At 41.9% G+C, this 23,455-nt stretch overlaps 1 protein-coding gene across 1 annotated transcript in view; it reads right to left on the reverse strand.

The window, feature by feature from the left end:
• CWF19L2 (CWF19 like cell cycle control factor 2) overlaps nucleotides 1-12,376 on the reverse strand; it is a 60,065-nt gene extending 47,689 nt beyond the window's left edge. The window contains exons 1-2 of the mRNA XM_058825277.1: nucleotides 12,287-12,376; nucleotides 533-643 (exon numbers count right to left, since the gene is read on the reverse strand). Of these exons, the coding sequence (XP_058681260.1) occupies nucleotides 533-550 (18 nt within the window). The 5' untranslated portion in view covers nucleotides 551-643; nucleotides 12,287-12,376. The remainder of the gene's footprint in view (nucleotides 1-532; nucleotides 644-12,286) is intronic.
• Between the last annotated feature and the right edge of the window lie 11,079 nt (nucleotides 12,377-23,455).

Below are 23,455 nucleotides of genomic sequence, written 5' to 3' on the forward strand. Positions count from 1 at the left end.
CGGGGCAGGGAGGGCATACTTCACATCTATGATCAATTTTTCTTCTCCCTCTCAGTATCTTTTTCACTGCAACTAAACAGATAATACCTACTACACTACATTTACTTTGGTCAAACCTATTTCTTCAGGTATCACTACATTATCAATACACATCTTTCCATTGTTGAAATATCTGCACATTAAAAGGATGTGATATTCACAGGCTCCATTAAGGTTTCTCCTGTGAATGAACACAAATGAGGTTGCTATGAAGCCTTGAATCCTCCAGACTTCTTCCCATGGGACTACTATTGTCTGGTAGCACTTCCTTTTCTGCTTTTGGTAGAAATTAAAGCTGAAATTGAATTACAGAATTTTTTCCTCCTGGCAAATAAAAGATAATGTCTTCCTTTAAAAAAAGCTAATATCAAAGCATAAAGAAATTAGAAATTGGGATGTGTTTAAAGATTGTCTTAAAGTCCACCAAGTCTTCTGCTCATACAAACATTCTGTAAAGGCAACAACCCAATTTAATTATTTACAATTTCATCACCTTTTCCAGTGGCTCCATATGTTCATTCACATCAGCAGGCACCAATGTATCTTCACCTCACAGACCTTTTAGCAGCTTGCAGCTCTCCTTCTTCTCAGAACTAATTTTGGCCTAAGATGAACAGAGAAGAAAAATAATCACGTGGAGCTCAGTAGCTTTTCCACACACAATGTTGAGAACTGCATTTCAGGCATTTCAGGTTTCAGAATGTTACTCCCTTTGTAGTTACAGAGATAAAACTAGAAATACTTTTACTACATCTTCTGAAAAAATAACCATCACTGCAAACAGTTTCAATTCCTAAAAAGGATTTTTACAAACCACATCGTTAAAATAATTATTTTTTCAGCCTCTGAAGTTCACTCTGTTATGTTCAGCACAAACATGACTTTCAGAAGGAAGTTTACTTAAGTATAACTTGTCTTTAGTAAATTCTTTATCTTTATAATATATAAATTCTTTATCTTTATTTATATATGCCATATATCACCCTACCCTGATTAAACAGGAGGAAAGATTTTACATTATTACAGCCCTAATTTTGTGTTAGATAAGTCTTGCAAATTTCAACATGCTTTTGGGTTTTTACTTATTTGACTACTTTCTTTTAAAATAATTAAAATCAAAACAAAAACTAAAGCTAGAGTTTGAAATTCTTATCTTAAAACACCAACTTTTATCAGAAAGTGTTGTCAAACATAAGCCAAGAGAACACAGACAAGTTTAAGAAAGACCAATATTAAAAGCAAAAAAATTAAAAAGTCTCAGGAAATTGGACAACAATTGAGGTTTTTCCTCCTGGCCAGCTATTAGTTCTCCACATCCAAGCCTGGGCACTGCACAAGACACTAACCACACTACCACAGGGCAGTTTCTCTTTTTTGATATAGCCAAGAAGAAAATCTGCAGCTTTTGTCCTGACAGAAAACAATGTTTGCAGGAAGATGACAAATACACTATAAGGGTTCAAAAGAACAGAAATACATGCTAAAAAAATAAGACTAAAAGGGGATTTTTTAAAAAGTGCTAACTCACAAGACAAGATTGCTGCTGTGTTTTTCAAAGTGGCACAACACAATGAATTAAAAAAAAAAAAAAGCCCACTTCTTATCTGTGCCCAAACAAAACACCCTTTTAAACTTTTCACTGCCTACTTTCTTAGCAGTTTATCCATATGATAAACTTTCTAATGCAATTAAATGCAAGCAAAGCACGGCTGCTACCCAGACTTCTTGATTTTAAACAAGGGAATATTGTAAAACAAACACAAAATAGTGTAAATCAGCTTGAAAAAAGAGGTCAAGACTGAGACTTCCATCTCTAGAATGAAGCTGACAGTCTACAAAGGTGAATACTACCTCTTAAAATTCAAAAGGCAGGCATAAAGAAGGAGTTAAAAGGAATTCAGACATCTGTTCCAACATCAAAACATTTTCTAGTTTACAAGTAAACAAAATAACAAAAGAATGAGCAGGACTACAATGCAGCGAGAGTGAAATAGATGTTAAGTACAACACAGCATCACTAAAACCACCCAGGAATCCAAAAAATGCAGGTGTGTTTCCTGCAACTTCTACATCATACAGAGAGGTAACCCTGGCCACCCTACAACATCTGGGACAAGACCCTTGAAAATTCATGCAGAAATATATCAGACTGACATATTCTCTTCTAGTCCATGTAGACAATGATGGCTCTTTCGTCTTAAAAACATATTCATCTGACTAAAACAAAGTAACTAAACATGCCACATTTTTGGACAAGTAAAGGAAAATAACCTCAGCTTTGCAACTCACAAAATGTCTACAAGCCACAGACTCCAAACTTGAACTTATAACTGGACAGAGATGAAACACTGGAGATAAAGGGAAGCTGCATGTAGTTCTAGATGGGAAAAAAAAAACCCCTGAGTCCAAGCTTGTTCACTCCACAAGCAACACAAAACTAGTTGCCAAGATGTAGACTGGAAAAAAATAGGCAGGCTTTTCCTACATATTCCATTTCACTTTTGGTTGAGAAAGAACTGCAGCTGGAGTCAACAGCTCCCTTCCACCCTTTTTGCAGTTCTCCAGCCCATAAATCTATAAATGCCACAATAAAGACCACTCAAGATCAGCTTGTAAACATTTCTTCATTGTAGATGTTCTCTGTCTGTCATGGAAGATTTAGCCTCTTATCATTTCCTACAATAACAAGTATATTTTAAATAACATTAGTATTTTCTTCATGCTGCCGAAGTTACAAATAAAATGAGGTAATGTTATAAAGTAAGGCACAAACTGAGCTTTTATACTTTTTATTAGATCTAAAAATAAACAGAATAAATGAAGGCGAGTATTTAAGTAACTGAGATACATCATTCTAATGAAAGAGGTGGATCATCATTTTGGCTACAGTACACAAATACTCATTTGGAACACAGATTGACTAGAAATCATCATCAGACTACAGATTGCTGTCTCCTGAATACTAAACTAAACAGGATTGGGCAAGATGAATGTGTAGTGGCACATTCATCTTATTGATTGACCACCGTGCTGTTAAAAAGAGAAAGACAGAAACAAAAGCATCAGATGGAAGTCTGTGTCTCCTAAACAAGGATACAAAATAGAAGATTCTTAACAATATATTTATGCAAGATCAAATAAAAAGAAAGAAGGAAAAAAAAGAAAAAATAAAAAAAAGAACATTGCCTAGACATCTAAAAATTATGAAAGAAGTTAAAATTTCTAAGACTAGAAAGTTAGCAGCAATACCCTATAAATATTTGTTTCTACAATCTAGCTCCCTCAAATTATAATACTCAATTTTTTATTGTTCATTATACTTTCCCCTCACACACACACAATTACTTCAAGTAGAAGTGAGTCGGGAAATCTGCCTACACTACTTTATTAGCTTCAAAACTTACCTTCATATTCTACTTTTCTTTTCAAAAGCTGCAGGGCTTACTAGCATGTCATAAAATGTAAAAAAGAAAGAAAAACTAATTAATTCTTCTGTCAGATTTACCATTCTACCTATGAGGACCAACTCTAATAGTTTCACATCTGTCAACCCAGAGGAGTCCAAGCATTTAATTCACATTAAGGTTCATTAATACTTACAATACCGCAGGAATACCCAATAATTTATAATTTCCCCCTTTACAAATGAGGTACATTTTAGGTCACCACAGCAATATTTTTCAGTTTTTTCCCCATAAATAGTGGATGATGTGCTTCTGAATTACCTCTGTTTCAAAAGTAATGCTTTAATTATGCAAATGCCTGTGCATGTACACACTTTACAAGCAACAACCTGTCAAAGAAGGACAAGCATCATGCTACACTACACACTTCTGCAACACCCTAATAATATTGCCCATGGTCTCCTTTGCAACAAAAAAGGTGAAGTCTAAGGCTGGCAAGGCAACTCTGCAAGGTCTGTTATTACAAAAACAGTAATTATTCTGCAGCACTATGTCAGCAATGCTTGCCATGGTTGAAGAGAGCCAAATTTTACAGACTTTACCACAAGTAGGCGAAAGGGGTTTGAATTTCACAGATCCAGCTGAATGTGGGAGGAAACCAAGTTCAAGGAAAGTGCTCTCTGGTTTCCATCAAGCGGGTCATTAAGGCCAGCCCGCCCAGTAGCTGACAACATGATCTACTAAATGAATAAAGTTTGCTCCAAAGCAGCCTGTAATACACTGCAGATGCAAAACCCAAAAGCTATAAAAATTACATCATGCAACACCAGGAAGAAGCAGAAATGATCAAAGGCACTGCCAACAGCCAAGTTATAGGTCACACAATAAATGCAGCTTGTTGCACAGCAGTCCCTCAAGGATGTCCAGAAGGGATGGAAGGATGAGGTAAAAATTCCCTTCCCAGCTCACAGAAACCCTAAGCAACACTCCTTCCTGACCTCAACTCTATTTACTGTTTCAGCTCTCATGAAGTCCAGAGAAAGTTTTCCATACCATTACAAAAACCTTGCAATTTTCCACCTATAACTGTGGTCAACCTCTAGTTCTTTAAATTATAATTCCCAAGACTCAATAGTCAACTTCTTCATCCAAAAGACGAAAGACTCCCTTTTCCTCCACAAGCAATCAGAAGAAAATCTACAGCAGATCAGATCATTACAGTTTGACAAAAACATTCAATAGAGAGCACCAGCTAAGCTGCTGTCCTGGCCACCTGCCACTGAAGGGCAGGGCTCCATGCCACACCTCCCCTCTCTGCACTGCCCCTCACATGTTCCCACCACTTTACCCACCCAGGCCTGTTCCTGCACTCCAGTCTCAGGCAAAGCCACTTCCAGGACCACCCTGACACAAAATAAATCCCACCAAAAGGACGGTGCAGCTTCCTGCAGAACAGGCTTACAAGCTGCCCCTCTAGCAAGGTCATCAAGGCTCAAGGAACAAAGGGGCAAAGTGCACTTGGGGAAAAAGAATTGTGGAAAAAACTCCTTTTCAGCAAAAGCTTTCTGTTAAGAAAGTTCAAAAAATCTAACACCTAGCCAGTCCTTCAGACATCAAGATAAGGCACTCAAAATATGTACAATGAGCTTTTCTTTCTCATTTCAGGATCATCTCCCATGCTGTCATACAAACTACCCCACTATTTTAACTGTTTTGATAATCAAGTATCAGAAAGGTTGCTATGCCATGCATTACCACTCCATTACTTTCCATCACCCCAAAGCTCAGGGACAGAGAGCCCTGGTTACACGAGTGCTTACCTCCAGGGAACTTGAACATACCCTTCTTTGCAGCTCTGATGCTTTTATACCAATTTATACTCTGTCTGAATAACACACTTATTTTGGTGAATGCTTAGATTATTTTTTGAGTCTCAATATTCCAATTATTGCTACATCCACAAAGACCTCCCAAGGAGGACAATAGTGGAAACACAAGGAAGAGCTTAGCTTCCAGCCCAGCTTGGGAACTTGCAACTGATTCAGAGAGCTGCCTGTGTCACCACCTCCTCCAGACACAGCTTTGCCGACTGGAAATGTCACCACTCTTGTCATCTTCACCTGCCAAAAGGCACAGATAAAGGTCACTGAAGCGACTATCACTTCAATCATTTAAGCTTCTTGTGATCAATAATCAAAAGTCAGATGTGATTTAAAGAGCAGGCTACAGAAGATGTCAGCCTTCAGTCAGAAACATCTGGGAGGCAGCAGAGGCTCTGCTGGTACACGTGCAGACACAACAGATAACTAGAAGCTATTACTGCTAGGAAACCATAAATAGGTATTTCTTGTTAATGTGATATCTGTCTTCATCATTGACCTTCAAAAACGACCAGTCTGTTCAAAGATGTTGCTTGCAAAAATGCATGGAGGTGCTCTGACAAGAATCCAAAAATCTTTTGTGAAAGGCAGTATTCATTTCTCAGTGCCATTACTCTTCTAATACCATAGACTGAAGTGCTGAAGTGTTTATTTTCTTTGGCAGATAGAGCTGGATATTTAACACTTCACGAAGATTTAAAAGGGAAAGAACAGAAAGGAGGTGCTTACTATTACAGCACAGAAGCAACTATAACCCCTAATAGAGACATGTTTTGCTCCTAATTTCTCCCTAAGGAGAGATTTCTGTAATTTTCCACTGAAAACTGCAGTGTGAAATACTGCCAAGCACTCCATCACCTCAGCAAATACTGATCACTGCAAAAAGCCACCTGTTAGGCTTTTAGGAGGAAATACCTGATCGTACTTCACCAGCAAAACCTGCTGATTTCACAGCTTCTTTAGAGCTCTAATACTGTGAACTCAGTGATACTGTTACGTACTGTTTGTTGTTTGCTTTTCTTTAATTTTAAGTTGTATTTCCTAAGAAAATAAAACAAAAAATGTAAACCAAAAAATTAAAGGGAAAAGTCTAATCAAAAACATCAAATAAGATATTTCCAAAAATAATGGCTTGCAAATATCAAATCAATTTTTTCAGAAATATAAAGTATTTTCAAAAATATAAATAAGTAAAACTAAACACACAATTTCTTGTTTATGCAATGAACTTGGTTTATGCTATCAATTTATTTTCATTGTTTCAGTAATATACATTATTTGGCCGAGGTCTTATTTATCTACACTCAACTTCCAATCTGTCAGTAATCCTTAAAAACTAAAAGGCAGGATTTTCTGCACAAGGAATAGCCAAATCACATCACCCTCAGAGGCCAAAGAGTGAAAGACTCAAAGTCCATGGAAAAAGCCTCAAGTAACAGAAGAGCAACCCTAAAATACAAAAATACCATATGAAAAAACAGATACAAGAGTAATCCAAATTTTGAAGTCTTGATAAGAAGTGTTCATGTCTAGGAAAATATACATCTCTGCACTTACCACAACGCCCATCTGACTATTTTCTTGCTGTAAACTTTTAAACAAAAATAGCAGTGCCATGAACTATCATGTTCATCAAAACAAGATGCTGTTTCTGGAGCTTTCTAATGATTTGCATGTCAACACTTAATTATTTGATTACTGATCATTATCATAAACACTATCAGCCACTGGGTTTTATCAGTGCAGTTTGGAAAACAGACAAATTAAAGACTACACAAATAAAAGAAGACATTTCCAATATTTAAAAGAGAAATCTTGATCAAAGAATTGTGTGGCATTTTGGTTCATAGAAACAAGTGCAAGCTCCATGTTTCATAACAAAAAGCTCCTTAAGGTGAGTTGGCTGAACATCTGATCTTTCCAGAAACAGATCTACAGTTATTTCTGCAAATTCCTCAGATTACCAGAAGCAAAGACTACACAGCTTTCCAAGTGTCTTTCCCAAAGTAAAAGGATTCCAGAATTACAATCACCAAGTAACTGTCTTGACTGCAATAGCCAGCTGTGATTAAATCCTGATAATCTCTTGCTGCTTTTCTAAGACAAACAAAACACATTGAGAATAAGTGTCGCAATAGTTTTCTCCCAGTTCCATTCATAGAATCATGGAATATCCTGAGTTGGAAGGGACCCACAGAGATCATCAATGTCCAACTCCTGCCCCTGCAAAGGACACCCCAAGAATCACACCATGAGCTTGAGAGCTTCTTGAACGCTTCTAGAACTCTGTCAGGCTGGTGCTGTGACCATTCCCTGGGCAGCCTGTTCCAGTGCCCAAACACCCTCTGGGTGAAGAACCTTTTCCTGACATCCAACCTAAACTTCCCCTGACAAAACTCCAGGCCATTCCCTCATCATAGAGCAGAGATCAGTGCCTGCCCCTCCTCTTCCCCTCACAGGGAAGCTGCAGACCATGACAAGGTCTCCCCCGAGTCTCCTCTGCAGCGAAGCAGCCAAGTGACCTCAGTCAGTCCTCATAGGCCTGCATCCTCCAAGCCCTTCACTGTATTTTCTGCCCTCCTTTGGACCCTCTCCCATAGTTTAATGTCTTTCCTATATGGTGGCACCCAGAACTGCCCCCAGCACTGGAGGTGAGGCTGCCCCAGAGCAGAGCAGAGCAGAGCAGGACAATCCCCTCCCTGAACAGCCACTGCAGCAGGCAGCCCAGCCAGAATCAAAGAAAGGCAGAGAAAGTCAATACACTTAGGACATTAATCCGCTCTCACACAGGCAGCAACAAGTCCATTTCTGAAAATCAGACAGCAGAGTATTGACATGGCAACTATGACATCCTCAGGCTTTCACATTATAAAATGCTAAATTGACTTTTCACAGAAATAACAGAGTATCTACAGGGGAAGTCTTAAAAATATTGCCCTTTTACATAGCTATATTAGATTATTTGGTCCATAAATGGGAAGAGGAAACATTAAATGAGTTTAAAAAAAAAAACTACTTTCATTCTTAAATTTCCCTATCAGCCAAATAAGTAATAAAGGAATCTCTACAGCTTCCTTTGGCCCACATGGGCTTGTATAGGATAAAATGCTTATGATACACTTTTGCTGGCACATTCTAAAACTTTGGTATAGAAAAGGGGGTGTGGGGGGAAACTCCCAAACTTCAGTATCTCCTCTCCTCACTTCAACTTTTTGATCTTACTGGAACGAAAATAAATAGTTCAAGGACATTCATAAGATGATGAACACAGCAATTCCACAAGCAACAGCAAAGAAAACCATTTGATCATTAATTTAAGTTTCAGTATTACCCCAATGCACCCAAGAGAATATCTGAAAATCAAAGAATCTGACTTCACTTTAGGTTGCTTGGAAGTGAAAACATAACAAAGTGGAAATATAACACAGACTCCATACTGTGACTTTCAGTAAGAAGCTGAAAAGTCCCATCAGGAAGGTTTCTCATCAGCCATATAGGGATCAAGCATCTCTAATGGTTAACTTCTGTAGAAAACAATGTCACTGTCTCCAGATCCATTCCTACACTCCACAAAAAATGGACTAGAAGAATCATGCTGGCTAGTATTTCACAAATTATACTCCATTCTGTTTACCTGTACTGGATTTCTCAGCGCTCTGACATTCTCAGAACTAAGAATCTAAACTAGTATCCCAACTAAAAAATGTCCAGCAATGCCCAAGGAAGCTGACATGTATACAGGCTTAAGTTCAAAGTGAGCCATCTCCAAAATATCCCTGCATCCTCCAGCAATTTGAGGCTCAACAACTTTTCAATCTACAGCTTCCAACATATACTTTGCATTTTAGGCCATTCTTGTCTGGATGAAGTGCAGTGCTGGTATTTGCAACACACCATACAAGAGACTCCAGAATTTCTCTGTGCATCATCTGAAAGTTCACTTCTTTTGTCTGCTTTAAGCTGGCTACCTGCAAAATTCTTAGTACAACCTAGTTCTTAACCTGAAAGAACCAGCAGATAGCACTTTCTATTCCCTTCTCCATATAATTTAACAATTTTACAGAACTTTCTTGTATTAACTTTATTTTCAGCCTATCTTTCCTTGTCTCAAAACCTCTAGAGTCCTTTGCCAGTCCACACCATCATCATCTCTGCACCTTTCTTCCCACCTTCTAAAAGGTTGTTTGGTTCTTCTTGAGATGCTGGGACCAGGGCTGCATAAACTATTTTTAATTGCACAGAAATGGGTAACAAGCCTGTGCAACCACTTTCTTTGTTCTTTATTCATCTCACAGTGGTTCTAACATTTGATCAGCTTTTGTCTAAGCAAAGATGTAGCATCTTTATATAGCTATTTATTCCCCAGTTCTAAGCTGTGAATGGTAAAAGCCAACACTGAGCCCACTGCTGTACAAGGAAAATGTGTTTGCCTTACTCCACAAAATTAGGGTTGTGCACTGGGTTTTCTTTACACAAATATTGCAGATGCATTTTAAAGATGTTCATGTAGGAGTAACTTGTATTCATGGCATTTTAAAAATACGCTGAACAATACAATGATGGTCTGTTTCTTGCTCAAGACAAAGAAAATTACAGAATTCAACAAAGATCCTACATGCATACCTTTTAATACACTACAGCTTAGCAATAAGAAAAAATATCAAATTTTGTTTCATTCTAAAAACTCCAAATCACTTTCTCTAACATTCTTCAGCAAGGCTGATGAGCAGAATCTAAACCTACAGGAATACACTAACACTGAGAGTTAGGGCCTATGAAGCTACAATATCATCAAAGAACTCTTTGAGACACATCCTAACAGCATAGCCTGGTGCTGAAGTGCAGCACTCTTTGAGACATATCCTGACAGTGGAGTCAGAAGTGCAGCCCCCCCTGCCCAAGATACCAAACTTTCTAGCAACTACAGGAACTGTGCCAAAGACAAGCTGTGCCCTGGGCAAAAAGGCTGTGAAGTGGTGCTGCCCCTGTGCACAGCAGAGACCGCAGGGGCCAGCCAGGAGAGCAGGCACCCAGAGACACTGCAGGAGCCAAGGACTCAGCAGGAGCAGCCCAGACTGTGGCACACGTACACTGCAAGGGTCTAGCAGCTCAGGGATTCAGCTGTTCAGGGTCCCTCCCTGCAGGCACCCAGCTCAAACTGGCCTTGTGTTTTGCACCATGATTTAATTGTTGTAAGGATTCAGATGTCTCTGACTCTTCCATGGAAAACCTGGGGTCCAGCTGGTAAGGGAAACTTGTCTGACTGAGTGTGAGTGCTGTGTATAGGGAATCAAGCAGAGCACACGCTGGCCCACACTGGAGTTGCCCTCCACAAAGGGCTTCAGTTCCAGCAGTGACAGCCTTGGGTGGTGGGAGTGCATCCCAGGTGGGAGACTGTGCTTCCTGAATGGTCAGCCAGGAGAGTTTCCTCAACCCCATCACTGGAGTTTTTCAAGACATGACTGAACAGAGGACTAAATAATCTCACCTAGGCTCCCTTTCCCACAAGGGGTTCGACCAAGTGATCCTTCAAATCTTTCCAGCCAGGGCTGTTCTAGGATTCTAATCCAGTGGCACTGGCCCAGGCAGCTTGCTGTACAAGTGGCACCAGCTGAGATGGAAAGATAAACAGGATAATAGTGCCCCGCGAAAGCTTTGCTTGCTGCTAAGGGTATTTTCTGGACATCCAAGAGGTTGAGCTGAGCAAAGGAGCACTATTAGACACATACAGCAGTTCAAGTTAGAGCAACAGACATCTTAACAACATCAACAAACTTTTGCAGGGTAGTGTGATTCACTATTACTAAGCTGAAAGAATTTTTCTTCAACTGCTTGTCAAAAGGGGGTAAATCACAGAAGAAAACTTTTATTGCCAAGAAATGGTTCCATAACTGTACAAAGGAGATGCCCACATGATGTATTACATAAAATCCTCTGTCCTTCTGCTTTGCCTTGAGAAAAAGAAAAGGCATCACTGCTGTGTAAGCATCAGGCTATCCAGACCATTTTCCCACTACTTTTTTTCTTGCACTATCTTTGCACAGGAAGATTTGGCTGCTGCTTACCCTGGCCTTCCTTTTGTCAAAACCCCATCATCACAACCTCATTCTCTTTCCATACTCTGTCTTTCTCTTACACTTCTCTAGTTATCCCCCCTTAAACCCCAAAACAAGCCACGTCACTTAAGTGATGCGCCGTTTGTAACTTCAGCATTCACTCTACCTACAAGTCACAACAAGAATCACCACAAATACCAAAAACAGGCAGGTTTTGAACAACATGCATCACGATTAGCACGGCTCTCCAAGTCACAGCATCTCTTCCAAAGCACCTTTGAGTGGGAGCCTCCTAATTCTTGTCTTACAGTACAGCAACATATCATTAGGCAAGTAATTGATCCTACAAAGTCAGGCTCCCACTTCTTAACACAACTTCAAGTTGTTACCATTCCATGACCAGAAGGTTGCAATGGAGGGATACAGGCTCTGAAAGAAAGACAGGCCACACGACAAGGAGAAGGAGTCGCCTTTTATGGCTCATTTAAGGAAAGGCTGAGACTGGGCCTGTTCAGCCTAGAGAAGGCCGGGAAGTGAGGGTAGGGTCATCTTACAAATGTATAAAAAAATCTGAAGAGAGAACGTAAAGACTCCGGCTCTTTCCAAAGGTGTAAGCACAGAAATACATAATAAGTGAAACACCAAGAGGATCAATACCACAAGCAGTAAAATCAGGTGGCTGTCACGCAGAAATTCCAGACTGCGTCCTGCCACTGTGGGTGCCTCAGCCGAGCTCCCCCGGGCACAGGAGGGGCTCTCTCTCCCCACGGCTTCCCCGCCTCCGCCTGCCGCGGCCCGGGCAGCTTCAGGAGCGCACCGACCCCGCAGCGCACCCAGTCCCAAGCCCGGGGAACGGGGGTGTGCTGAGCAGCCCCGGGGCAAGGCTGGGCCGGGCCGGTGACCCCACCTGTGCCAGCGGCGCCTCCCGCTCCCGCTGCTCCCGGCTCCGCTCGCCCTCCGGCCCGTACGCCACCCGCACGGCCTGCCGGAAACCGCGCGGCGGCCGTACGGCAGCCCCGCCGCGACACTGTCGTGAACGGCGTCCCGGGGAGTGGCGCGTGGGGGGCGGCTGCGGCTCCTCCCGGCGGGGCTGCGGGCCACGGCGGGGACAGTGGGGACAGCCGGGCACGGCGGGGACAGCGGGGACGGCTGGGGACGCGGGACACGGGGAGACAGCGGGGCACGGCAGGCACCTGCCCGGAGCCGGGTTCTGGTGCCGGCTCGGTCCCTCAGCCCCTCTGTTCTCGCCGGCGTCCGTCGCGACGCACTCGGCTCATGCCAGGGTTGTGGAATCATAGAACATCCTGAGTTGGAAGGGACCCACAGGAATCATCAATGTCCAGCTCCTGCACGGGACCATCCCCAAGAATCATACCATGTTCCTCAGAGCATTGTCCAAATACTTCTTGAACTCTGCCAGGCTGGTGCTGTGACCATTCCCTGGGCAGCCTGTTCCAGTGCCCAAACACCCTCTGGGTGAAGAACCTTTCCTCAATATCTAACTTAAACCTCCCCTGACTGAGCTGCACGCCAGTTCCCTCAGGTCCGTCACTGCTCACCGCAGAGAACAGATCAGTGCCTGCCACTGCTCTTCCCCTCACAAGGAAGCTGCAGACCGTGATGAGGTCTCTCCTCCGTCTCCTCCAGGCTGAACACACCAAGTGACCTCAGCCACTCCTCAGATGGCTTCTCCAGTCCCCTCACCATCTTCATTGCCCTCCTTTGGGCACTCTCTAACAGCTTTGTATCTGTCATATTGTGGCACCCAGAACTGCCCCCAGCCCTGGAGGTGAGGCTGCCCCAGAGCAGAGCAGAGCAGAACAATCCCCTCCCTTGCCCAGCTGGCCGTGCTGTGCCTGATGCCCCCAGGACAGGGTTGGCCCTCCTGGCTGCCAGGGCACTGCTGGCTCATGTCCAACTTGGCACAGACCAGGACCCCCAGGTCCCTTTCTGTGGTTCTGCTTTCCATCCTCTCATTCCCCAGTCTGTCTGCACATCCAGGGTTGTCCCATCCCATGCACCCAGGTGGGTTCCCCACGCCTTTCTCAGAGCTCACCAGCCTCACAGGTGGAGGTCACAGCAAATACCATGTCATGGCACAGCAGCTTATTGGAACCCTGTGCTGCTTGACCAACAGGACCACACAATCCTGCAAATGGCATTAAGGAAACTTACCTGCCCACCCACCCAGAAACCACTCCAGCAGTCACACTCGTACCACCCAAGCTGCTCTGGCAGCTCCACACTCCATGGTCAGACAAGGTTTCCTTACTGGCTGGACCCCAGGTTTCTCATAACAAAGTCTCTGACATTTCAATCCTTAAAATAGTTTAAATCACAATGCCACAACAAAATAACAGTCTGAGCTGGGTGCCTTCAAGGAAGGACCCCAAATGAAGAAACCTCAGGGCTCTTATACCCTCACAGTCCAAGCAGAGTCATGTCTGGAACCCTTGGCTCCTTCCTGTCCCTGAGTGTCTGAGCACCTGGCTGGAATCACACATCTCTGTGCCCTTTGGGAGTTTCCCAGTATCTTGGCTCAGGCTTCTCCCCAGAGCTCAGCCTGCAGCTGCACACCGAGCACTCAATGTAATCCTCAACATGGGGGATACTGAGATCCAGGCTCATCCCTCCTGCCAGGCTGAAATTCCCTTGCACAGACCCAGGCCTGCATGTCCAGACCAGCATTAAGAGAGTGAACAAGGAAATGTGGCCCAAAAATGCTCACAGGCGCCAGAGCCATGCAGAGCCCAGTGCTCCCCACTGCTGTGAACAGCTCCAGGTGATCTTCCAGGCACTTTCTTGCCCAATTGCATCCACTTCAGTGCATCCATGCTAGACTGTGACCTTCGTAATGTCAGCATGCTGGCTGCTCAGAATGTGCCTGGATGAGCAGAGGGAAATTCAAAAACACGTGCTCAAGCACTTGAAAGTTGCAGTTGGCCAACAGTATTGACAGGGCTTCTATGCCTCTGGTGCAACAAATGTTTATCTGGGAAATAATTTCTTTGGGGTGAGATCAGAGCATTATTAATGTGTCTGACACCAAGTGTGTCCACAGCTGCCAAGTAATAACGTTCTTTAGGCCAAGGTCTGAGTGAAGATCTTGGGTAATTTGTTAGCTATTTGCATGGGACAGTATGTTTTCAAAGTGATAACAGTAATTTAATCATCATCTCCATGGTGGTATTAAATGTGTAAATTGAATTTGCATATTTGTTCAATTTATGCTGACCGTTAACAGCATCTCAAGAAAACCCTGTTGTAGATCACCACTAGGAGTAGAATGATAACTGATAGACTTTCATAGGCACCATTTGGAAAAGCAGCATGTGAAACCTCTCCAGGGAGCCATTTACAGAGCAAACAGATGGATACAGAAGATGTTCCAGCAGGATTGACTAATGCTACTTCCAGTCCTTGGCTATATGCAGCAAAGTACACTGCTTGAGAGAGGAGAAGCAAGAAAAGAGCATGTTTGCCCCATTAAGGAAAGCCTCTTCTCTGATTGTGATGTGCTCTTCTCACCAACAAATTGGTTTCTTTCCATCCCAGTGCTACCACTTGTTCCAGGCAGGCAGCAGAGGATCTCAAGTGGGTGCTCTCTAACTCGCTCAGCACACAGCCAGGCATATGGGCTTAATAGATGTGTATTAAATCTAAACAGAAAATTGATAGTCCATGAGCTGAGCCAACTACTTGTGACTGAATCAGTTTAGGAAGTATTTGAGAATGGGAACAGAAAGTCTGAAAACTGTGGCATAACGTGAATAGTGACAGATGTGGACAATTTGGGAGTGAGAACAGGGAATGTATTTTCTACAGCAGAAAGTTACAGACAAAGAAGAGGATTCAAAGCACGGGATGAGCTCTTGCAGTGTTATGTGCTATTCTTCATACCATATTCTGTAACCCTCCATGTCATTAATAGGGTGGTTCTGTAAATTTTAATTTAAAACCATTTTCCAATAGTCCCGGTTTCAGGAAAGAATCTATGACACAAATACGCTCTAGAATCTCAGAAACTGAAGAACAGTAAAACATAGAAAGTTATATCTGAGAGCTGACTTTAATTTTGAAGTCAGTGGTTAGGGAAATGGTGGCATAATTTAGTTTCATTTCCTCTCCTTGTTCAAGGTAAGTATTTCCTCAAAGGAAGCAGGTAAAAACTAAAGTTTACCCTTATTTCTTTCAAGATATTAGTATGTCTGAGAGCTCCTCACAGGCTCAGAAAACATCAGTGAGCCTAGAGAACTACTTCTTGATATACCACTTTTAATGATCAGCTGGGCACCTCTGCTCAGTTGTCTAAATCTCTGTGCCAAAATGAAAAGGCTAAAAAACCAGTAATGCCTTGGAGATACTGATTTTTGATGAACTTTAGGGAAGAACTGACCTTTAATAGTGAGGTTTTTATTTTCCATTTAATGGTGAATTTTACATTTTCTCTGAAAGAAACTGGTGGGTGGCTCTCCAACTGACTTGTGTTATAAACCTCCATGCTTCTAACTTTCACTACGTGCCTTCAACTCTCAGCTTGATGTTTTATTTTTATTTCAAAAAGGTTAAATCCTCTCCACTCAGTGTGATCCTGTGCAGTTTTCTTTAAACAAGAGGCAAGGTTTCACTAAGGGGAAAGATGTTCTTTTTTTCCTGAGAATACAAAGTCTTTTTCCACTGTGATGCTGGAGAAAATTTCTCACCTCAGTTATAACAACACATTAAGAAGTTCTCATACTAAAGCAAAACAATGTCCAGTAAGATGCTGATAAGAAGACAGAAAGGGGACACACCCTAGTCAAAATGTACTTAGTTTCAGTTAATTCTCATTCTGGTAATTTTTAAAACCACCTAGTTTTCAGTTGCCATTGGGACTATTGAGCAGTCCTTTACATTCAGTTATGAGGCATTACTTAGACTCGGGGAATTTTCGTTGTCTTAAATAAAAATGTCAGTCCTCGGAGAAATTGCAGCAGAAAAAAACCAAACAAACATAGAATGATGCAATTACAGGGAAAAGCATATTTCTTTCATAGAAATTTCATTGTGTTTACTCAGGAGAAAATTAAAGCAACTGTGTCTATATTTAGTGCCGTGAAATGATAGAACACCTCACCCAAAAATCAATGCAGCAGCAATGCCCAGGTTATTAGCTGCTCTTGCCTGAATTGTGCTGTGAGTGCCTCAATTGTGCAGTGAGCACCTGAAGTGAAAAACCAGACGATTTTCTGCTGTCCATCAAGAAGAGTGCTCCTGGCAGCAACAAAAGAGCCCCAGTGACGTTGAGGCTCCTGACAGCCTCGACTGGAAAAGAGAGCTCAGCTTGCAATGAGAACAAATGAAGAGGCTGTGGTGGATCGAACAATGATTCACCCCTTGTTCCATATTCAATAGCAAATTGTGAGTTGTCTGCCCCTGAGCAATAGTTATTTTGTTAATTTCCTCAGCTTCTTTGAAAAGAGATTATAATTTCGGCCATAGTTCAGCAGACCAGGGGGGTGTGGTTTAGAACATCCATTTTCACTCTCCCCACCCAAGTTTCATTACTGTAATAAAGTGAATCCTTTGTCTGGGAAATTCTCCAGTGACAATTTAGCAGTTCTGGGTTAGTGGTTGGACTTGGTGATCTTGGATTAGAGGCCTTGTCCAACCTAAACAATTCTATTTTTCTACTAATAAATATTTTGTGAGGTAGCTGCTACACATGTGAAATAACTTGTTCAGTTCATTTCTTGGGAAGCATTTACATGTTTTGTTTGTTTGGCTTTTTTTCTTTTGAGAAGTTGAAAAGAGTTTTATCAGACAGGAAGTTCACAGCAAGGATAACACTCATCCTGTCTGTGATTTGTTGAGACTGGTAACACACCTTTGGGGAGAAATGACTACATCTTCTTGTGCCTGCTCATCTTGGAGAGGTCCGGAGCTGCACATGTCAGGGAGCTTCAGATCAGCTACTTCAAAAGTGAGACACAAATACTGACTCAAGATCATCTGGCTGGGGCAGGGGATCAAAGCCCTGGGCTTTCATTTATCAGTCCCTCTCCATCCGACCAGTGCAATAGAAACTAAAATACTCTTAGACAGACTTTCAATTCAGTGCAATGGGTTGGTTTTGGTTTTAAGTGAGATTAAAGCACATTTTTTGCTATTAAAGGTAGGCCAGCTCCAGAGGCCACGTTGTAGCCTCGTCCCACAGAATTGTATCAGCTCATTTGTTGCAAGAGCAGCAATACCTTAAAGTGATGTTGGAGACACTGTACAGAGTAACCACAGCCTTTGGCTGCTCTTGAGACCTTGGAGCTGTCTTTGTCATCTTCTCCTGCAGTGCTGTGGCTCAGTCCAACACACACTCACATGGGCAGCACACAGCAAACTGAAGGGACCTGCAGAAACTGTCCCAGCTGGACTGTACATGTGGAGTATTGCAGGAGAGTCTCCTCCTTTCACTGCAATATGGAGAATAAAAATAGTTGAGAGCATGTCTTTTTCTTATGAAAAGGTGAACACTTGTGGGAAAAAATTGTTGACACCAGTGAGGTCTTGCTCCATGGAAATGGCTCCAAGGCACTACAGCACCGTGATGATAATTGTACAGAGAATTTGACTGCCACACAGAGTGTTCATAATTGTCTCTTTCAGCAGCAACTTGAACAATTTACTCCTCTCCAATTTTCACCCCTCGATTCCTGAAATTGCTTTTCATTTTTCTTTGTGTTATACTACTCTATTTAGAGAGAAGGGCAATTTCATATCCAATTCTTGTCTTAGCCCTTGACCCAGAAATAGCTGTAAATACTGAGTAATATGCCTGACATCCCAAGTCACTGTCTTTGTCACTGTTCTTGACAGGAAACCCTCTGACAAGTGCGACACTACCAGCTTGTCTTCCACTCACCTTCTGAAGCACAAAGGCCCCTCCAGGCCTCTGCTGATGCTAACACACAGGCTGCACTAAGCAAGTATATCTCAAAGCATATGCCACCATGCTGGATACCACCAAGCTGGAAAAGAGACCCTAAGTGGAAGGACACTGGATTTCTTTTAGTGTGCTTCTTAAGCTCTTCTGTCCTAGAAGTTTCAGAATGGGAGAGACCATAGTATGTCCCATAGCCAAATTCCATTTAATATTTCCCCATGATGTGGTTTCAAGCCTTCACCCTGCCTTTCAGAAGCATCTCAGGGAGCTGCTGACACAAGCAAGATACAAACACATCCCTGCAGGGTGTCCTGCCAAGAGGGTGGATTCAGAAAGGGATTGTTCACACAGGAATAATGTCTTATTATGAAGTCTTTGTGCCTTGTAAAGCCAAGTGCTTTTTATACAGGGAAGATGGGCAAGAAGTGATTTTAGACTCTATGTTTCCTCCTGCCTGTTCTCCCAGGAGACCACTTGGCATGTCAGTCTGAACAAGTGGATTGACTCAGACAGGATGAAACTGAGAGGATTATTTGGAAAGAACAAAGGTGAGGCAAGAACTCTGGCCATCCTAACAAACCTCCTACCAGGGATATCGGAGTGATAAATCTAGCTGTGGCCTGCAAGCTGGCTCCATGTCTTTCAGGTTTTGTAACAGAAATGAGAGAGAATGGGAACAGCACCAGAGACTGCACAATTGTGTTTATTTAATCTGCAAGATATCAACAGAAAGAAAGAGATTAATCTCAGTGATTCCTCTAATTTAAAGCATACAGATAAGCTACATCTGCATAATCAGCATTTCTTCATTAAAAGGAATTGGTGCAAATGTTTTTCACTTCAGAATACCTTCTAATTTACAACCTTGCCAGATACAGCCTGAGACTCAAGAAGAAATCAAGATAAATAATTACTTTTTTCTTTTTTAATGTATTCTTAATACTCAACAGTTGGGTCAGAGGAAATATATCCTCTCATTGTGGTAGTTTGGTGAGAGGCATTGATGAATTCTAAATGAAACCCCCTCTGAACCTCCCTCAGAATATGGGATGAAGACAAAAGGGTCACGTAGGAACTGCTAGGGACTGGTTCTTAGATAAATGAAAACCAGCATCAGGCTAGTTACCAGATGGTCTCCTTATTAAAGGGCTTTATGTCAAAATCTTCCAAACTGTGATGCCTGTAAGAAGCCCAGAGATAAATAACTGAGGAGAGGATTTGAATGGGAAATATAAAGTGTTAGGATTTTCAAGGACTTGAGCATGTCATTACTTATGAGTCAAGGAGTTATTTCTGTATTGGTAAATTAGGAAATCTAATGTGGGTGAGAATTTAGAGGCCATGAGACCAGAGAGGAAATACATAAAGGAAGGTGAAAAGATGGATGGCACACACAAACAAGTCCTCAGAAAGGGCTGTTGTGCACAAAAAATTGATTTGCAAAGGAAGAAAGGGGGGGGGGGGGGGAACCCAGCAGATTTGTGTTAATAGATTTAGAGAGGACAGGAGAATGTGTAAAGGCCATGTACTGTGCAAATCCCTTTTGGAAACTAAGCAAGAGGCAAGCAGGAAAAAAAAAGAATGAAAAACAACTTCTCTGTTTCTTATCCTTGCCATCTTTAACTAGAAGAATAAGGCAGTGTGAAAAGCAGGGGAACTTTGAAATTGGAACTGAAGGCAGGATTTGCTTTCTAATAGCAGGAACGTGGGATTCACTGTAATTGTTCTAGCAGAGCTTCAGATATTGCCAGATTCTAACTTGAATTTTTGCCAGAGAGAGCTGCAGCATACTGTAAAAGACTGTGCTTCCCTGAGATGAGTGCTTTAGCAGTTCCCTGGTTGCAATTTTGTGCTTTGACTTCATCCAAGTGTATGAGGAACCTAACATTATGGACTGATGTGTGTTTGAGCAGTTGTATGTGATAAGAAACATGCTGCTTCATCTTCTGCTCTGCACAAGGCATCAAAGATTAACTATCTGAGGAGACAGGATGGTCAGCAATACACTGTGAGCTACTTTAATTGTTAGTAATTTCTAAACTCTCTCTAGGCCTTGGAATCACAGTTTCTATTTGGATCTAGAGTCTGAATAAGACATCACATGAAGAAGCACAAAATGATTTATAAAAATTAATTTATCATATTGATTTATTCTACTGACTTGTGCTTTGGTTCAATAGTTTTCCTTTAAATTTCAGTAGGGATATAAGACAAAGACATAGCTAAAAATAAATACATCTATATTGTTGTGATTGAAGATTGGTTTTCTTTTTTATTCTTTTTTCAGATAAAGTGCATCAGTTTTTAACAAAAGCAAGCTTGTCATGTTAAAGTAATAATACGGAGCATTTCTGCATTGCAGGGAGAAAATTATTTACTCATATTGCACTGACATATCTCTCCACCTTATTTGCTTGTGAATTAGAATTTTCTGCTACCATTTTCATAAAATCAAAGGAAAAAGTACTGCTGTCATTGGTTGCTGTTTTGCTATGGTAAAGTATAAGCATAGACTGCTTAAGGGGTAGAGAAGAGTTTCATGTCAGAGCACTCTCTCCGTGTCCCTGATCCAATTTAAACAAGGATACCTTTAAAATAGCTTACAATACTGGTAAAGTTTCTGAGAATTTTACAGTATTTGCACACCAGTGGTGGCTAGCTGCAAGTGTAGAAATGTGACAGCAATACTGTACAAAATTATGTCAGACAGATAAAAACAATCCAGGGTCTTGCTGTTGACCTGAGTTGCAGACTTCAACACAGGTGTCTTTTACAGTTCAGTGAGGTAGCTTGGCCAAGAAATTTGTGGATGGGAGCACCATCAGACACAAGAACATGCTGTCTGCATTCTTCAGCTCCATAGCAAATACCTGTTAAGGAGGCAGGTGAGAGAAGGAAAATGTTTCATTTGCAGCCACTTGAGATGTCAGGCATGGTCTTTCAGAAAGTTTGGACAAAGCAATGCAATTCTGATTCTGCCCCAAGAGGACATATACTAGTTAAGGCAGAGCAAGTTATCTGCATAAAAAGTTACGGTCCAAAAGCTGATGTTGTCAGCATAATCACTTCATATAAAGCACATTAACACACCTAAAAGAGATTTGTAATAATGAATGAAATGTCTTTCCCTCTTTTCTCCACAATAAATTATAGAAAACCATAGTGACACACAAAGTGATAATGACAAGAAATCCTTAATTGTAGCAGCAAGAAGAATACACAAAACAAAGCACACTGGAGACAGTAGCTATTGATCTTCTTTAGTATTTTCATTTATCATTTCATTATCATTTTCACTTTGCAAGTGGGAAGTGTTTCTGTGATATTTACAAGTGTAACAGAACTGGAATTCTAAAACTAAAAGGTTTTTTTTAGATTCTGGTAAACATGAAAATTTTGTTATGTATAGAAAATGGTATCACTCCAAATCTCTCATAATTTAAGTGATTGGGAAGGCTCCCCGTCCACCTAGTGCTGCTAGGGGAATAGTTTGCAAAACTCAGAACATTTGCTGTATGCAGTGACAGCTGCATGACATTTATTTCTGGCACACAGTTCCCCAAACGTGCTCATTGACGTTCACTTTATACAGAGAATGTCTGACATCTGTATTTGTACTTACATGATTAGAAGTTTCATATTCATAATGCTTCTGTGAGAGGAAGATGATTCCTAATCCTGGTATGAGAACAGGAAGCAGCTGCAGAAACATGTGATGAAGTGACCATAATCCCTATTCCCCATCCCTCTGTGTCACTGCAAGGAGTTGTTAGAGGATCAGAAATACAATTAAGACTGGGAAGAAGGGAAGGGTGGGAGAAGGTGTTTTTAAGATTTAGTTTTACTTCTCCTTTTTCTACTCTGGCCCATGATGGTGATGGGCAAGTGATCTCTCCCTGATGATATCCCACCCACGAGCCTTTCATTAAATTTTCTCTCCCCTGTCCAGCTGAAGAAGCGCTTGATTGAGTGACTTTGGTGGGCTCTTGAGAATACAAGAGTTCATCTTTTGCTCATGGTGCCAAGGCAAGTCCTTCGAGCTCTCTTAAGAGAAGCTGTGGTCAGCATTCAGCTTTTTGTGGCTCTCATTCAGCAAAGCAATGCAATCAGCATGTTGTCCCTTGCCATCTGCTGTCCTACACCTCTCCCTGCTAAGCTTAAGTTGAACACTTCCAGGGAAATCCAGCCTCTCCGAGGTCTGGAGGAGTTTTTGTCACGGGCTTGGCTGCACCAGGACATCAGTCTGAAGAATCTCTATGAAGTTAAAAGAAGTCCTCCATGTTTTGCAGGTTTCATTTCTTGCCTGCCCTGGAACAAGAAATCACTTCATGTCCTTTGCTTTAAGCCCAGGGCAGGACAGTGCAACACAAAATCTGTAACATTTAAAACCAACTATTGACCTTAAAGAGTTTCTTCTCATTACCACTTCCAGGAGGTAAAAAGGGGCAAGTCAGTACTGCAGAGGGCAGGTGTGGTTGCATGTAATTCTGTGTTGTAAATCTCTGCAATATTTTGTTAGCATCTACCTGCCCTCCTCCCTTGTCATTTTCTCCTTCACCACTTCATCCCTCTTGGAGCATCTGAAGAGACTCTGACTTTAACCAAAGAAATATTTCATAATATTTCCAGGCCTCAGAGGATTTCAGAGTACTTTTAACTTTTCTATTGTCTTTGAAGAGATAGCATGCCGCTGGGATTGTCCTCTGGCCCACGGCCCTCAGAAATGCCAGGAAAAGCCTCTTTGGTAAGGAATTATGTTCAACCCAGTCTACCTGTCCAAGTAGTGTTGCCCGACCTGGTGCTCCCCATGCCAGAACCTCCTTCCAGAACCAGGACCCACTGGAACTCATCACCCTAGGTGATGAGTTCCAATGGGTCCAAGTTGTGGAAGGAGGTTCTGGGCTGCCTAGGACAGGGAGAAGAACACTTTCTGCTCTGAGCCAGCATGAAATGGATGAAAAGCAAGTCACAGCATGAAAAGCTGCTATGACTCAGCTAAAAGGAATACCTTGCAGAAGACTGATGGTCTCCAAAAGACTGACAATAAAATTTGACTCTCCTCTCAGACATCCCAGGTGCTTCACTGCAGACCTGGTGAGAGGGAAAGGGACCTATTCATTCATATGGCAGTCAATAAATGATGTTAATCAGCCCAGAAGG

Source organism: Ammospiza caudacuta, chromosome 2, assembly GCF_027887145.1.
Source record: "Ammospiza caudacuta isolate bAmmCau1 chromosome 2, bAmmCau1.pri, whole genome shotgun sequence".
Classification (NCBI taxonomy): Eukaryota; Metazoa; Chordata; class Aves; order Passeriformes; family Passerellidae; genus Ammospiza; species Ammospiza caudacuta.